The 18,779-nt window shown below is 41.2% G+C and overlaps 1 protein-coding gene across 3 annotated transcripts in view; it reads right to left on the minus strand.

Annotated features, from left to right (window-relative positions):
• LOC100346553 (multidrug resistance-associated protein 1) overlaps positions 1 to 18,779 on the minus strand; it is a 110,485-nt gene that overhangs the window by 19,783 nt on the left and 71,923 nt on the right. For all 3 annotated transcript variants that reach the window (XM_002716653.5, XM_008267130.4, XM_070071921.1), the window contains 3 exons: positions 15,826 to 15,901; positions 8,546 to 8,606; positions 7,776 to 7,995 (listed from right to left, as the gene is read on the minus strand). In XM_002716653.5, coding sequence (XP_002716699.3) covers positions 7,776 to 7,995; positions 8,546 to 8,606; positions 15,826 to 15,901 — 357 coding nt within the window. The remainder of the gene's footprint in view (positions 1 to 7,775; positions 7,996 to 8,545; positions 8,607 to 15,825; positions 15,902 to 18,779) is intronic.

Genomic DNA, 18,779 nt, shown 5'->3' on the forward strand with positions numbered 1-18,779 from the left:
AACAACAAATTAAAATAAGACACACGACACTTCCAGACCAGAGCCGGTATCAGACCTGCTCTGGCTTCTGTTCCCTTTGTGCATTGCCTGCCAAATGGTACATGGATTTCTCCTTCAACTTGAGTTCTTAGGCTTAGCAGTGTTCCTTTCATGACCAATAGTGGACATGTGATATGAATGCATAGCAAAAATGTTTTGGTGTGGTATGCTATTGAGACTTGTCGCTCCCCCTCTTCGTGGAGGAACGACACAGGACCCTGCGCTGTTCTTTCGTCTGCTCGGCCCTCCCCGGGTTTGCTGCTGGTTCTTCCCGGGTTGGCTACTGTCCCTTCCACCTCCGTGGAAGGGCGGTTCCCCCTGGCCACATTCCCCACTTCCGCAGGGGAGCGGCACACCGCCGGCCGGCTCTCTCGGGGGCTGCACAGGTGTTCGCCTCAGATGTTCCCCTTAGATGTTCCTCGTGCATGCCGTCTCTCTCCTCCTTTATAGTCCTCCTCTGCCAGTCCCAACTCGGCTGCCCACATGCCGAGCACGCTGCTCTCCTCCAATCAGGAGCAAGTCCTACAGTTCATTAGCTGAACTGGAGGCAGCTGTGTAGAAGCTGTTTTCTTCTCTCCCAGCGCCATATTGTGGGAGAGCAGATGCATAGAATAAGTCTTAATTCCAGTAACTTAGTCTAGTCCGAGCTGCTCCCCACAAGACTTGCCTGGTGGAAGGGACTGAAAAGGCAGACACTATATATATATATATATATATATATATATATATTTCAAATATATATAAAATGGCGACCCAAATTGTGTTCTTTATAATCTTATTTGTAAAAAAAAATCAGCCTAGAAAGTTGAGGCTCTGTTTCATACAGATTTCATTCTCAAATTTATTTCTAAATCTTGGGACATTTATAATTGACATAATTATAATTTATAATGTCATATCATACATCTAACAAAAGAACCCTTGAAACTGCTACAATATAGCCACAATATAAAATGCTACAATATATGTAATATATGTATAATATATATATTTATATGCTCTATGGGTAATTTTAGTGGAAGTAAAGTTGGAAGTAGTTGGGGGGTTGGCGCTGTAGAGTGGCAGGTTAAGCCACTGCCTGCAGTGTGTGCATCCCATATGGGCACTGATTCAAGTCCCTGCTGCTCCACTTCTGATCCAGCTCCCTGCTGATGTACCTAGGAAAGCAGCAGAAGATGGCCCAGCTCCTCGGGCCCCTGCACCCATGCAGAAGACCCAGAAGAAGCTCCTGGCTCCTGGCTTCGGAATGGCCCAGTTCCAGCCATCGCAGCCATTTGGGGAGTGAACCAGCAGATGGAAGATTTCTCTCTCTCTCTGCCTTACCCTCTCTCTAGCTCTACTTTTCAAGTAAAATAAATACATTTTTAAAAAGAAAAAAAGAAAGAAGCTGGAAACAGAACTTCACTTGCAAAAACATTACTAGAGTCAAGCTCAAAAAGGAGCTAGCCAAGGTGTAATAAGAAAACAGAAGAAAAAAAGTCCCAGTGTCTAGTTCAAGGATGGGTCTGTGACCCAGGTTGTTTCAAAGGAGCAATTTCGTGGATAGATGGAAGTGGAGGGTGGGGTGTGTGGGAATTTTTGGTTGGAGACATTGCCATCATCATGTGAAACTGGAGAATTAAACCAATGAGAAAAACAAGTAGAGGTGACAAACAGAGCTGTGGATCTTTTACTTGAGCCTTTGGGTGGAGCATGTTTCAAGATCTATGCCTGGGCTCTTCAGGTTTGAGAGCCAATGAATCTCCCTGTTACTTAAGTCAGTTTGCTTTTGAGCCTCATTGGACACACATTTGCTCCATTGCACTCTAACGCACAAAATTGCTTATAAAAATATTTTGTCCATATGATCCTTGTCACCTTGTAGTACCATGTCTAAAACAAAACAAAATGAAAACAGTGACTCTTCACTACCTTAGATTAGCTATTTTTGGATCTTTAAACGGTATCAAATATCGCCATTTACTGATTTCTCAGTGTTAAATATTTTCTATTATTTTCTTCCCCCCTTCATCCTTACTTCTCTTTCCCTCTCTCAAAATAAATCAGGTTCTCACCTTTTTTCCTCCAATAAATATTCAGTGTTTACACTATTATAAAACACATATGAGAAGTATTCAAAAAGCTCCTGGAATAGGCACATTATAAAAACTAGTATGTTGGAGCTGGCGCCGCGGCTCAACAGGCTAATCCGCCACCTTGCGGCGCCAGCACACCGGGTTCTAGTCCCAGTCGGGGCGCCGGACTCTGTCCCGGTTGCCCCTCTTCCAGGCCAGCTCTCTGCTGTGGCCAGGGAGTGCAGTGGAGGATGGCCCAAGTCTTTGGGCCCTGCACCCCATGGGAGACCAGGATAAGTACCTGGCTCCTGCCATCCGATCAGTGCGGTGTGCTGGCCGCAGCGCGCTGGCCGTGGCGGCCATTGGAAGGTGAACCAACGGCAAAGGAAGACCTCTCTCTGTCTCTCTCTCTCTCACTGTCCACTCTGTCAAAAAAACAAACAAACAAAAATAACAAAAAAAACTAGTATGTTGGGATTCCAACTTTCTTTGCACCAAAACAAACTGATTTTTAAATTCTGTTTTCTCTCAAAAATTTTTTATATTCTCTCATAATATTCATGAAGTTTAGTAATTTTTGGTGCATGCACTACTAGTTTTCCACATGATTAGCTTGCTATGCAATGAGCCCTTATTCCCAATCATTTCAATAGCTAGCCAATTGTCGCTCCCCCTCTTCGTGGAGGAGCAACACTAAACCCTGCCTAGGCTTCATATCCGAGTCATGGCACCATTATGTCGCTCCCCCTCTTCGTGGAGGAACGACACAGGACCCTGCGCTGTTCTTTCGTCTGCTCGGCCCTCCCCGGGTTTGCTGCTGGTTCTTCCCGGGTTGGCCACTGTCCCTTCCACCCCCGTGGAAGGGCGGTTCCCCCTGGCCGCTTTCCCCACTTCCGCAGGGGAGCGGCACCCCGCCGGCCGGCTCTCTCGGGGGCTGCACAGGTGCTCCCCCTAGATGTTCCCCCTAGATGCTCCTGGTACATGCCGTCTCTCTCCTCCTTTATAGTCCTCCTCCGCCAATCCCAACTCGGCTGCCCACACGCCGAGCACGCTGCTCTCCTCCAACCAGGAGCAAGCCCCACAGTTCATTGGCTGAACTGGAGGCAGCTGTGTAGAAGCTGTTTTCTTCTCTCCCAGCGCCATATTGTGGGAGAGCAGATGCATAGAATAAGTCTTAATTCCAGTAACAGTATAGTCCGAGTTGCTCCCCACAGATCCCCCTTTCTTTTTATTTTTTGGCGTTGATACGCGCATGTCTTCGGTGTCCCGCGGCACACACTCTGCTCTACTTGCTAGAGTTGCCACAGGTTCTTACAAGTCCTGTCAATCAGGCAAACCGAATCCGGGTCCTCTCTTCGCCATGTTGTGAGGAGGTTTTTAGGCGCTGATACGTGCCTGTCTTCGGTGACCTGCAGCTCATACTCTGGTCGAGCCGCCTGCTGGTGCTTACCGCCTTACTAATCAGGCAGACCGAATCCAAGCCTTCTCATTGCAGTATTGTGGGGAGGCCTTTCTATTTCTCTATTTCTCTATCTCCGGGCATTCCTATTTCTCCCATTTTACTTCTGTCTGCCAACATTCCTATTTCTCTCATTTTACTTCTAAACTTCTGTTTCTCTTATCCCTGCGGCTTCCCGGCGCCCGCCCTGCCGATGCCCGCCCAGAGGCTGCTTCTCGGCGCCTCGCCGGCTCTGAGCCGCTTCAGCCCGCGCCTCTCTCATCTGCGTGGCTCGGCTTTGCGCGCACACTCCGCGGTCTCCGCGCTAGCCCCGCGTTCCCTATCTACTTGAGCCCCGCACGCTCTGTCTGCGCGCAGCAGCCTCTGCGAGTCACACAGCGTAGCTTACGTCTCCGCCATTAGCATTCAATCTAAGTTCCCCGGGCTAACCTGGCGAATTCAACCCAGCTCACGTCTCCGCCCCACGATTTGGCTTCCCGTCCTTTGCTCCCCGGGCTAATCAGACGGATCCCAACCGGGCTTACGTTTCCGCTTCTGGTTTTAACTTTTCGCCCCCTATTCCCGGGCTAACTTGAGAATCCCAAAGTGGCTTTCGTCTCCGCCTCGGCCTGCCCCCCGCGGCTTCAATTTCCCTAACATTTTTCTCTACCCGGTATGTTTCCCCAAGCTTTCTTCCAACAATACTCCTCCCTCATTTCTCCTGGCCTCTCCCCACAGTCCGCATCCGAGTCTGTTTGTTCTAGCTTTCACTTTCGCTTTCAACCTTAGAGATTTCTCCCAGCTTCCCCCCGTAGTCCGTATCCGAGTCTATGCCTAGGCTTTCAATAGCTTCTTCCGGCACCTTTTTCGTCCGGCTTTTCCCTAGGCTGTTTGCTAGTCTCTCTCTCCGATATTTTCCACTTCTTCCCGTTTCTTCCCTCCTAAGTTTCCTATCCGTCCTAGGTTTCCTAATCCGAGTCACGGCACCATTATGTCGCTCCCCCTCTTCGTGGAGGAGCAACACTAAACCCTGCCTAGGCTTCATATCTGAGTCACGGCACCATTTGCTGCTCCTCTGCACGTGGAGGAGCCGCACCGGACCGGGCGCTTGTTGTTCCCTTTTTTTTTACAAGTCCTTTCTATAGTAAAGTAAGAATAAGTAAACAGCAAACTCCCAAAGCAAGAATGAGTAGAGAGAAATGAGAAAGAACGAAGTAACGAACTTCCCCGCGAACTCTCCAACGCACTCTCCAACCAACCCACACCACCATGCCGTCTCTCTCCTCCTATATAGTCCTCCTCCGCCAATCCCAACTCGGCTGCCCACACGCCGAGCACGCCGCTCTCCTCCAACCAGGAGCAGCTCCTGCAGCTTGTCAAGTTGGTGAGAGGCAGCTGGGTAGAAGCTGTCTACTCCTCTCCCAGCGCCACATTGTGGGAGAGCAGATGCACAGAATAAGTCTTAATTCCAGTAACAGTCTAGTCCCAGTTGCTCCCCACAGCCAATCTCTTTTGCCTATACTCAGTCATCACATATTCTATTGTTTCCTTCACCCGTTTTAGCCTTGTCCTCTCTGCAACACAAACTATTTCTTTGAAATCCTCTATCTACCTGCTCCAAATTAGAGGGTTTGCTGGAACAGGCATTTGTATTCTTCCGTTTCAGGTAATATTTTAGCATAGTATGTACATAATAATTTTCTTCTCCACTTATTGAAACTCATTTTACATGAGAGTTGAACTTTCTGAACTCTTACATTAATTTTTTTCTTATCATTCATTTTCCATCCCTGTTTTGATGCACCTTTGGGATAATTCATTCTAATATATCTTCTTACACTAGCACTATCCTTTTAAATCCTTTACATTGTCTTGTTCTCCAGCTAATTTATGGATGTAATATATTGAATCTCTGGAGATATTAATCCAACCGTGTCAAGTTTCTCTTCTATTTCATATATGATTTCTTTACTTCTGGGCTCAGTTGATTCTATTTACACTGTTAGTTTGATTAAAGTGCATCCATCATTATCAGTTTATACATCAGAGGCAGGATAACTTAATTAATTAATACACCTGATGTGGATTTCTTCAGCCAAAGGGTACATTAATTACCCCCAACATATCTGTTTCTTTAAATGGAAGGGCTTGTTGCAGACTCAGCTTCAGTGAGAGGGTTCAACATTGGATGTCCACATACTGAGTTCCAGATGTGCAGGCTGAGGCTTTTCCAAGCTCACAATCAGGTGGCTTTCTTCTATGCATGTCACTCAGGCTAGAAGCTCTCATTCCTTCTTTAACCACCGGCTTCCTGGTTCTCATCATACTGCTACCACACCAGTGGCAGTAGGCACTGATGGCAGTAGGGGTGTCATAGGAGAGATTAACAGGCTAGCAGAACAATGCACTAGCAAATTACTTGGATGAATTGATTGCAACTGAATTCTACTCTCTCCACCTGTGACCTTGAGTTTAGAATTTTCTCATGGCTTGACTGCCCATGTCTCTTTTCTGTTGTACCTTGTCCAATGTTTGTTTCTGGCCACAGGTTCTTCTGCCCTTGATTATCTGCCTATTGCTTATGTAGAAATTTATCATGCTGGAATCCCTTGAAGTTCACTGGCATTTCATTGAAATTTTGTGAAGTAAGTAAAGTAAATGACCCACTCAGTCATTTTTAACTGGAAGCAGTAGTATAGCTTTTATACATTCTGCTTGGAAAATAAGGTGCCTATATTTTAAATAATTTGCTTGAGAGAGGGAGGGGAAGGGGGAAGGGAAGGGGAGGGAGAGGGAGAGGGGGAAAGAGAGGAGGAGGAGAAGGAGGAGGAAAAAGAGAAGGAGAAGAGGAGGAAGATGAAGACAACAGATACATTCCCTAAATACATGCAATGCCAAGGTTGGATGGGCTGAAGCTGGGAATTAGAAATGCAATCCAAATCTCCCATTTAGATAGCAGGAATAGAATTCCTTGAACCATCACTGCTGCTCCCCAGGGTCTGCATTAGCTGGAAGCTGACACAGAGCTAGGAATTGAACCCCAGCGCTCCAAAGTAGGAAATGTATATCTCAACTGCTGGGCTAAATACCTATTTCCAAAGAGCTTATATTTTAAAAACTGAGTTGGAATAAAGAAAGCTCTAATAGCAAGATATAAAACATAATAGGTTAGAGGGGTGTAAAGTGTCTTAGAAATGTGAGAGCAAATAGCTGAGATCTGATATGTCAAGTATCCTTAAGAAATCATATTTTAATATTTCAACCAAATATAACCTGTGCCTACCCTGAATCATTACATTTGTTTAAAATTATTAATAATCTGAGAGAGAGCAAGTGAGCAAAAGAAAGAGAAAGGACTCCCATCTGTTGGTTCATTTCCCAAATGGCTACAATGGCTGAAGCTGAGCTGGACTAAAGCCAGGAGTCAGGAACTCATTCCAGTTCTCCCATATAGGTGCAGGGATATAACTACATAAGCCATCACCTGGTTGTGCTCATACTGTGCATTCCCAGGAAGCTGGAGTCGGGAGCCAGAGCCAGGACTTGAATCCAGGCAAACTTACATGGGATATGAGAATCTTAACATCTAGCCTAAATTCCCATCCTTCAGCATTAGAATTTAAGCTCCTTAACACTCTCACCTCTTGGTATTCACATTGCTTACGACTCTCACGTACATAGATAGTGGCTATGTAGTGAAGAATGTTGAATCCTGCATGTCTTAACATACATGCCTCAGTTTCCTTCACTATACAATGGGGATAATGTCTTTCTAAATAATTATCATCAAGATTAAATGAGAACAACATGTAAATTATTTAATGTTGGCTATGTTGCTGATACCTACAAGTGTTGGGTTACTCTCTAAAATGTGGTAAATGGAAAACATACATATTTGAATTATCCTCCAATATTAAGAAAATATGGCATATAACACATCTACATCCCATAGGCACCTGGAGGGATGGACAACACTTGTGCCTCCTTTTCTTTTCTGTTATCTGAGGAATCTGAACAAAGCCTTGGGTTTGAGCCAATCGTCAATTCCCCTGACCCAATACTAAGGATGCCTTTTACTCGTGTCTTTCAGTTTGAATAAGACTCGCACATATAAATGAAATGTTTCTGTTTGTATCTGTAAAAAAGGGCATAGATTTTATTTGAAATAATATGATGCTAAATGCTTATGTCTGAATCAATGACATCAGCAAAAGAAATGAGAAAGCAGACGGATATTTTTTTACCTTGTATTAGTCCCAATAATCCATAGATACTAAGTTTATTGCTTCTGATCTGCTTCCATTCTGTAAATTCAGTCATGTGTTTTGCTTCCTTTGCCCAGGCACTAAGCCACAGATTTTGACAAATGCTCATCAAATTCTGCCCTAAGTAAGTGGCCACAATCAGCCCCACCCAGAGCCAGCCAAAGGCCTGGAGGTACTTCACAATGATTGAAAACTTCACCTAAAGACAAAATTGATGCAAGAATTAGAAATAGCAAGAAATGTCAGAATGTGACATGACATTTCTGAATAAAGTATCGTTCCTGATAGTTTCTGATTAGTACCCATTAAACAAATATTACAATGCAGGATTTTAAAGCTGTACTTTAAAATCAAACATGACAGATTTATATGCTATTCTGATATTTTCTAAATTTTGTCTTCTTGGTCATGTTAATAACTCCTCTAACCCTCAGTTTACTAATCCATAAACTGAATCATGACAGCAACCTCTTTATAAGTACATGTAAAGTATCAAGCACAGTCCTAAGCACTTGAAAGCAGTCAATTCATTTTAATAACTATCAGCAGTAAAATACATTTGTGTATGTAACTGAATAACATGCACTGCTAACTAAACACCACTACCATACCCAACAATTTAATTTATTTAAACTATTTTGTAGTAACCCTCCTCAAATAATAAATGTATATGACTAATTAATAATGCAATGTACTATTTTACATTTCAGTTATTAATAATAAATAACATTAATTCTTCTGGTGCTTACCCCACCAACAGGGATCTTTTCCTTTTTCATTGAAAACTGTTTTCTGTGATCCAATGATGGCCTGATAAAGCAAAATAATATTCGTCTTTTAGATTTTAGATGATCCAAACTTTTTTAAAAAAAGTTATATATTAACCATTTTATTGTGTATTCCTCTACATATTTACCTTAACAAAAACCTGGCTTGCCTAGACTATAATATAGTTCCTTGAATCTTATCAAAGGGAGACTGCTTTATCCTTTCATACATCAAACAGTTTAAGACCAGGACATATTTGTCTGATTTTTCAGTTTCTTCTAAATAATTACCCTTCAGATTCAAGCCAAGTTGGGAGATCATTTAAGCTAATGCCATCAAGTAGTATTATACTCTACCCTTTCTTATCTATTCCTTTCCTGGCATATGAACAAATTAGCCTCTAAGTCATTTTGCCTACTTGGTTCTGCCATGATCTTGGGTGATGTCACATCTTATAAGGCAAGTGTCTTAAACTCAACCTTTTCCCAAGTTCACGACCTCCACATGCCCAGGGTCACTCATCTGCATTCTGCTTTGGCCAACCATTCTCATGACCTTAAACCATGTGTCTTATTACCTGGAACTATCCTACCTCAATTTCTCAATATTTGACCATGACCACTTTTATTTCTCAGTTGTAAATCCAGTAACTCCCACTTAATGTGGTTTTATTCCATTTAGAGTCCCAGTTCCCAAAACCAACTTTGTGCTCTTAGATGATCAATGGGACTGGTTTACCATGGAGTTTTCTTCTTTTAGCATTGACTATCCCACATTTTAGGAAATACTTTACTTCCTAGAAATCCTATACCCTCTCTCTAATTCCCTTACTACTGACTCCTTCCCACCAGCCTACAGGGAAAAACACATTCTTCTCGCTTTAAAATCAATACCATCACAACCAATGCAATCACACTGTCAACTGTGACACCCTCCCACTGCCTGCTGGTTACTATCCTACTTCTTGCTTTCCTTTCGTAGTAAGCCATTTTTCCTCCAAACCACCTATTCCTTCCCGAATTTTCTGGAATCTGATAAAACTTCTTTCAGCAAGGACATCAATAAACTCTTGTTGATATATCCATTGCATGTTTTGAACATTCTTTCACTTAAATTCTCCATGGCATTTAACATTCTTGATCCCACTCTTGTTCGAAAGCCCCTTCCGTTCAGTTTTTAATTTACCACCACACCTTCATATTTTCCTCCCTTCTGTCTGATCCTCCATTAGTTTTGTTAATTTCCTTTCTCTGCCTTCTTAACTTTGTGCTTCCTGGAGCTTCAGTCCAACCATTATTTCTTTTGTATCTTTTGCATACTCCTGAGCAATGCCCTCCATGCTCACTGGTTCACTGACATCCTTCTCTGTGCATCTCTCAAATTGATGTGACTACTCTGTATCTTTTCCCTGAGTTTCAGTTCCATATGCCAGATTTCTACTTTCATCTAGCTTTTCTCTTTGCTTATTTGTCTCACATACTTTCAAAACCAAACCTGTTATTATTTTTCTTCTTTCTGTAAAGCTTTCTCTGGCTTCGCAAAGCACCACATTTCCTCCATCCCAAACCTGGCAGCTTTGTAACAAAGCACCAAATAGTTGTCAATTTTATCTTCTAAATATCTTCTAAATATCTCTGTAATTCATTATCATGTATTTCATTATCATGTATTTCATTATCAAGGAAACATTAGAAAATATCAATCAGCATGAAGAAGAGTAAGAAGAAAGGAAGAAAGGGGGCGGAGAAGAACAAAAGATAGAAGAGAGAGAGAGGAAAGAAAACCAATTCATAACTCTCCAATTCAAAGATAATCTGTGCTAACATATTGCATGTTCTTATAGTCTTTTATTTGTATGCATTGAGAGTGATAATATAAATGTTGACCTCTGGTCATTTAAAAAAAATTATATGCAGTCTTTTAACTCAATAAACATGAGGAGACATCAAAAAGTTCATGGAAAATTAATTAAAGAGTAAAAAATTTAAAAACGTATGCAAACTTTTTTCTATAATAGGCACTTTACATGAACTTTTTTTTTTTCTTTGACAGGCAGAGTTATAGACAGTGAGAGAGAGAGACAGAGAGAAAGGTCTTCCTTCTGTTGGTTCAACCCCCAAATGGCCGCTACGCCTGGCGCTGCGCCGATCCGAAGCCAGGAGCCAGGTGTTTCTTCCTGGTCTCCCATGCGGGTGTGGGGCCCAAGCACTTGGGCCATCCTCCACTGCCTTCCTGGGCCACAGAAGAGAGCTGGACTGGAAGAGGAGCAGCCGGGACTAGAACCCGGCATGCATATGGGATGCTGGCGCCGCAGGCAGAGGATTAGCAAAGTGAGTAACTGGCGCCGGCCCCATGAACTTTTTAAAGTCTCCTCATAAAATCAGATATTCTTCTGTAACACCATTATATTATATAATGTAACAGCATTATAATTTATAGTACTTTATCTTGTGTATAAGTTAGTGAACATCAATACTTATATTAGATGCAATTTTCTTCCACCTTAATTATTTCCATACCAATCACTCTTTTCATGGATCTCTGTCCCTTGTAATAAATTCCCGCACACAGAAGCATGGAGTATGTCAAATTCTATGTTGTTTGATATAGCTACTCTCAACATGACCTCTAGAAATTCTGAACTAGTGTGTACTCTTCTCAGAAGATCTTGAGAACTTATTTCCCTGTGTTTTCCATGTTATCTATCAGAGTAAGAAATACCTTGTATGAACAGCCTGGCCATTACTTCCCTTCTTGGCACTGGCACTAATGTTAAGATTCCATGGGAGGTTTCAGGACCCACCCTTGGTAGAATGGTAAGCCTCAGCATCAGCAAAAGATACACTGTTTAACAGACACTTTCATTGGAATAGTTCCTGGTATCTGATTTGGGTTAATTACTGTCATCATCCTTCAAGCCCTTGGCATGGTTTCTATTTGGATAAGCAAATTTAGTATTGGTGTCAAGCCAAAAAATTAATCCTTAATGTAGCTGGACATAAAATGCTATGAAATCCAACAGTTAAAAGGGAATTAAAACTTCCTAATTAGATGTGACTAACAAAGAGCAATAATTTATTAGATACAATCCAGGAAGGTATTGCTTTTCCAAACAGAAATGCTATTTATTCCTTTTCCACAAAAGCAGTGCGTTTCGTTCTGGATGCTTTGCTATTAATAACAGATTTTATCTGAGTCCCTTGCATGAGTAGAACATGTTAGGCTGGTAGAGAAGCTTTAAAAATTAGGCTTGTTCTACTCCTCAGGTATTCTCAAGAAAAACTGTCACAATGCCTATTTACATATTTTTGTGTAAAATATATAAAATTAACTTTTTGAAACCATAATCCCTGAATTGAGCACTCAGTTGCAAAGTGTAGGGTCTGTATGGAAGGATTAAAGTGATAATATTTGCCATGAAAGTCAGAAAGGGGTGGTCTAGATACTAAGAATAACAGGCCTAGTATATTTCATTCAGAGCACATAGTAAGAGACCTAAGGAAATAATTAATATGCATGATATAAATTCAGATAAAAATTATGGAATCAGTTCAAAATATCTTGATCTTATTAGAAAACTCAACCAGTGTCATTATTATAACTCTAGTTGTTAAATTGAGATATTAAGGATTTTCAGGGATTATTCAGACAACCCTGGCTCTGCTCCTAATTCCTGATGGAAAGTTAGTCAGTTTCCTTTCAAATTTTTGCATGAGGGAAACTCATGGCATTTCACCTCAGCACATCCTCCCATTGTGGAGAGGTTTCAACTATTGAAATATCCCTGCCCATGTGTAACTTCTAAATCCTAGTCCATCTTAGATCTGAACTAATCAGAAATAAAAATGGCAAGAGAAAATAGCATAGACACTAACAAACTAAGGGCTGGCACCATGGTGTAGCAGGTAAAGCCACCGCCTGCAGTTCCAGCATCTCCTATAGACACCGGTTCGAGTCCCAGCTGTTTCACTTCCTATTCAGCTCCCTGCTATGGCCTGAGAAAGCAGTGGAAGATGGTCCAAGTACTTGGGCCCCTGCATCTGCATAGGAGACCTGGAGGAAGCTCCTGGCTCTTGGCTTCAGATTGGTCCAGCTCTGGCCATTTGCAGCCATTTGGGGAGTGAACCAGTGGATGGAAGAATTCTCTCTATCTCTGCCTCTCTTGTAACTCTCTGCCTTTCAAATAAATAAATAAATAAATAATTCTTTTTTTTTAAACAAAGTAACAAACTATGATAACCAAATGATTGGAAAAACTGAAATAGATTTTTAAAGCATGAGATAAAAATGATTTCATTGCTTTTTCACAAGCAAGATGTGCAAAGAAGATTAACGGACCTAAAATAAGCTGGAGCTGATGGATTTTCCCCATACACCTCAAAGAGAAAGCTTGACTCTGGGTTGTGTTGATAACAGCATGGCATTGGAAGAGAGGTGATCTTCCTAAGGTATTCATTGAAGAAGGAAGCTTTAGAATGCAGAATTCAGTTTGAGTCTCAGCAAATTAGAAATGTTTAGAAAACACTTCTGTAAACAAATCTTTACAAGGATTGGATTTGTTTCCTCCAGACGGAAGAAGGGGAATGATTTCCCAAGAGTGGTTCTGAGAAACTTCAAGTGGTGCAATTTAGACAGCATGATTATGAATCTGGAACACTGATTTATTATATAGTGATCATTATGTTTATTGCAATACTTACTTATTTTTAATTTTAAAGCTTTTTTATCAAGCTACTCACTGAGTGCACGATGAGACCGTAGACAGGTGAAATTGTACTTAGGATTTAGAGATGTGTACACCCCCAGCACATGACTTTCAAAGTCTGTTTCAATGTTTCTATTTTCAGCTTTCCTTGGAGGTTCTTAACAAATGATACTCATTCAAGTCAAAGATATTAAGTTATGATGGCCAAAATATAAATAAAATAAATGATGGATTAGAAGTCTTCTGAGAGTACTTTCAGTCTTTAGTTATTTATTCCTCCATTTCACAAATAGTTATTGAGCTTTGGTCTATATGTCATTCAGAGTTCTAGTTAGACACATGGGAAAAAAATCCCTGCCCTTATAACATTTCTAACCCAGAGGCTACGATCAACACCACTCAGATTTCTTATTCCCAAAGGAAGCAGTAGGACTTAAATGTTTCTGAGATCTCTTCTATTAATTCTATGTTTTCTTATTTCTGGAAATACCACCTAGCCCTTAATGTGAGAACAACAAAATAAAAGTAATCAAGTCAGTTTTCCCGGGTCCTATAGGACTTCACATACCATTCCAAGGACTTGAGATTTACTCTGATGTGTGAATCCTTTGGAAGTTTGGAGCGTAAGAACCACATAGTCTCATTCACAGTGGTAAAAAAGAAACACCCTGGCTGGCGCTGCGGCTCACTAGGCTAATCCTGCGGTGCCGGCACCCCGGGTTCTAGTCCTGGTTGAGGCGCCAGATTCTGTCCTGGTTGCTCCTCTTTCAGTCCAGCTCTCTGCTGTGGCCCAGGAAGGCAGTGGAGGATGGCCCAAGTCCTTGGGCCCTGCACCCGCATGACAGACCAGGAGAAGCGCCTGGCTCCTGGCTTCAGATCTGTGCAGTGCATCGGCAGTAGCGGCCATTTAGGGGGTGAACCAACAGAAGGCAGACCTTTCTCTCTGTCTCTCTCTCTCTCTCACTGTCTAACTCTGACTGTCAAAAAAAAAAAAAAAAAAAAGAAAGAAAGAAAGAAAGACCCTGGTTCTGTGTTACAAACAGCCTGTTTGGGGGCAAGAATAGAAGAAGCACTGTAAAAAGGAAATTACAAAAACATAGGTGAGAAATGATATTGATTTGGGCAAAAGTGGTTGCTATGACAGTGATGAATAGCACTTGACTTGCATTTTACTGGATATACATTTTGAAGATAGGCCTACTGGGATCTGATGATGGACTAGATGTCAGAGAAGTCAAGGACAATGGTAAGGTATGGTTACCTGGGCAACCGGAACACAGGTGCTGCCACAGCTGACGTACAGAATAGTGTATGTAGGACAGGTTTGTATTTGGTTCAGGAAAATCAAGAGTTCTATTTTGGACAGGCACATTGGAAGTGTTATTTAAACATTAAAGGGGAGGTGCCAACGAGGAGAGCTGGCTTTCCTTTCCAACCCTGGAACTCAGAGGAAAGTGACAGAGCATACATAAAATGTTGGAGGCATGAGTATATGGAAGGTATCTGAAGTCATGAGACTGGATGACCATAGACAACACTAAGGCAGTAGATAAAGAGAAAGATACAAATGTCATTATGATCAACATAATTTAATTGAGCAACTACTGAGTCATCTAAATCTGTTAGACTACAAAAATCTCCATCATGCCACAGCCACATCCAGGTCTCCCATTAGGTACATCCAATCCTTTAAAATGAATAAATTCAAGGTTCATTCTTTTCACCAAAGTCAAATCTACAAAATTCTAAGCTATTGTATCCTGCAGCATTTGCAGCCCTTTAATCAATTTTAACTGCCTAGCTTAGCAGGTTTGTTCAGTGGCTGCTCCCTGTTACTTGGCCACTCATTTTTAAATCCCTTTATTCCTATTGTTTCAGCTTCCTATTTTGTTAACTGCTGGGGGACATGTTGGGAGAAAGAACTTATTAGGCTTATTTGCCTCAGTCACTGATCATTTTAGTCACCTACAAAAAGCAAAAATGAAGCCTAATGCAACACAATCCAATCAGGGCCAAAAGTTTTACTGTTTTTCTTTCTCCCTCCTTTCCTCTTTTCCTCCTTCCTCATCTCCTTCCACTCCCCCCCCCCCCCCCCCGCATCCCATTCCTCTTGCTTTTCTAAGCAGACTGCACAGAGCCTATGCCAAGCCCATATTTCCAGGTCACATACCTGGCCCAAGAGTCATTCCAGTCCATTGTACATTTTTTTATGACTAAAGGCTATTCGCACAATCACATCTGTAGAGTATATTAACACTATGGGGTCAGGATGTGTTTGGTACAAAAAAACAGACTAGATTCCCACTGCCAGAATTTGGCTAGAAATAGATGAGTATCTAATGAGCATATGTTTCCAAAACTAAATCACATCCATCTCACTTAAAAATTTAGACACATCTATCTAATTGGTAGTTTAGAATTGGAAATCACCAAATACATTTTAAAAGATCGTAGCGTATGAATGCTTTTTACAGAGTGAGTTTTAAATGCTAAAAAAAAAAAATGCAATTAATTAGTCCACAATCCCAGGGAGCCTGGTATTATCCAGATACTTACCTATCTTTTTGCTCCAGAATTTGATCTTCCAGTATAGTTTTGGAGTCGATTACATTGATTCGCTTTGATGCATGTGCTGGAGAGGAAGACGGTCAGTGCTTTTACATCCATACAAACAAATGATCCATAAGACAGAGACATACAGTGAAGGGTGACTCCCAATGGAGAGATTTTGAGTCCTAGATCCTGGGAATCCTTTCATTTTTTCCCACTATTTCTGCTTCATCTAAAATATCTTGGTAAAATTAAGATTCTTTACATGGAAACATCCCACAAAAAAAATCCCTTTTTGGATTTTAGAGAGGGCTGCTAATCTATTTTGATATTTCATAGAAGAGCTAAATTTTTGGCTACACGGCTCTAAGCTTTAAAAGAACAATGGAATTTCAACAAATCTTATACATGATTTTTATGAAGATTGATTAGAACCCCACCATGGTAAATTTCCTAGATCTGTCAGTTTCTCAAAGTCAGTAACAGCAACATTGTTCTAATGCATATTGATTAACTCTTAGCTCCAAACTTGCCCTGTGCGGGAGCTATTATAGCAATCCTTCTACTGTAGAAATAAAGAAACTGAGGTATTAAGAGTTTAAGTAGGTCAAACAAATGTAGGTCACACTGCTGAAACTACCAGAGACTAAGGTTCAAGCTATGTTAGTGATTTTGTTAGTAAACATATCAGTTAGGCAGATTTTGCATGTGTGTGTGTGTGTGTGTGTGTGTGTGTGTGTGTTTTCCAAATAGGATATTTAATTCCTTGAATTTCAGATTCCTTATTTCCAAAAGGAAGAAACACAACTCTGATGTTTCTATGGTCTGTCACATGAATTCTTTACTTCTTTATTTCTAGAAGTAACCACTCAGCCCCTAATGAGAGAATCTAATCTAATTTACTTCAACCACTGGCACAAAGGGATTCCAGGCTCAGAGACTGAAGAGTTCAGTTTGGAGAAGTCTCAGCCTCTGATCCCAAAGTATACTTCATATTTACAGTCTCTATCAATAAAATTTAAATGTACACACAATTTATAGAGCACTTTCACAGACGCTATATAAGTTAAGTACCAAAATGGGCCCATGAGGCAAAGGAATAGGAAAACTTGGTTGAACTTTGCAGGAGAAAAATAAAATGTGGATAAATGATTTGCCTGAAACCCAGAGTTTGAAAGAGAAACTGAGGCAGAGGAGCGGGAAGTAAGCCAAGCAAGAAGGAGCTGGGTCTACCGTTGGCTTTTAGTGCTAAGTCAATGCACTTGTCCCTCCATGTCTGGTACAATACTTCAGAGCTTAACTGATTTCTGGCATGAAAGAGAAGGAGCATTAGATTCTAATTTTGCCACTTACAATTTGTCTTAATTTGTGCAAGATACCTAATCGTTTTGTCAAAACCAGGACCATGAAACCTCGGGAGATTTTAGGGACAATTAAGTAAATGTTAAACCTGAATATGGAGGCATAGTTAATACATATAACAAGGTAGCTACCATGAATATTATTAGCATCTATGAAAATTTGCCAAGGGAATACTTACTCAATTTCATAGAATGAAATGTTGCTCAAATCTAAAATAAAAATTAAAGCCAAGCAGGATCTTTCCATAAACAAAACAGGAATTAGGCAAAACTAAACCTACAAGTGTATACATTTCATCTTTATTTCTTTTGTATCTTTCTTCATAAACCCATTTCTTATTGCTTATTATCTTATAAAACATCCCCTTAGAGTGAGACACAGATTTTTCAGACCTGCGTGGAATATAAACCCAAATTACAATGCAAATAAATAGTAGCTTTGAGTCTTTACTTGCTAAGTTATCTGTCAACAATGTCATCAGTGAGACCTATAATGATCTGGAAACAAGAAAGAGTGGCTGAGGAATGAGCTATCTGGGTGTAGGGGAAGGATTACAATGTGCAGTGTTCAGTTCCACGTGAGACACGAGGAGAAACAGAGCTGGCTCAAGGCCTGTATTTCTTAAAGGGAAGAACCACAGAATCCAGTCATGTCTATGTGAGGACCGGATCCCAGGCTCCTGACAATTGGCCCACTGTTTTTTCTACAATGCTGTGCTGACTTATACTTCCATTGCAGCGCTACATAGGTTTACTAGAATTTTCTTGCCTTTTTAACAAAGATTTATTTATTTTAGAGAAGAGAAAGACACACACACACACACACACACATACACACACTAAGAAGAGAGAGAGACAGAGAAGGGAAGAAAGAGAGAGAGAGAGAGATCTTCCTTTTGCTGGTTCTTCACTCCTCAAATGGTCACAACGTGTGTGTGTGTGTGTGTGTGTGTGTGTGTGTGTTTTCCAAATAGGATATTTAATTCCTTGAATTTCAGATTCCTTATTTCCAAAAGGAAGAAACCCAACTCTGATGTTTGGCTGGGGCTGTGCCAAACCATAGCCAGGAATCTGGAATTCCATCCAGGTCTCCCATGTGTATACAGGAGCCCAAATACTGGGACCATCTTCAGTTACTTTCCAAAGCACATTAGGAGGGAAATGGATAGGGAGCTAAGCAGCCAGGACTTGAATCTCCGCTTACATTATAGGCAGCGGCTTAATCCCCTGCGCCACGATGCTGGCCCCCAACACGAATTTCTAAATGGAAAGATTGTGTACCTCGAAAGGATTTTTTGAGCAGACTTAATGTAAAAAAAGGATGAATTACAACAAAGAATAGGGGTATTTTAGGTTGATTTTAGAAGTGGGACCACACCTCTGATACTGCCCTTCCTATCAGCTAATCTCTTTCCCCTAAATCCTAGCAAAACTGCTTTCAGATTATGATGTTTGCTATGCAAAAAAGAGAAATGAAGTTCCTTACCAGGACAACCCTGCATTTAACATCCGTGGGATCCAGGGCAAAAGTAGAGATGGCGGCCTGCGAGCTTTCTAATTACTGAAATTATAGGCGGAGTTAACAGACCCTGCAATAAG

The sequence above is a fragment of the Oryctolagus cuniculus genome, chromosome 4 (genome assembly GCF_964237555.1).
Source record: "Oryctolagus cuniculus chromosome 4, mOryCun1.1, whole genome shotgun sequence".
Classification (NCBI taxonomy): domain Eukaryota; kingdom Metazoa; phylum Chordata; class Mammalia; order Lagomorpha; family Leporidae; genus Oryctolagus; species Oryctolagus cuniculus.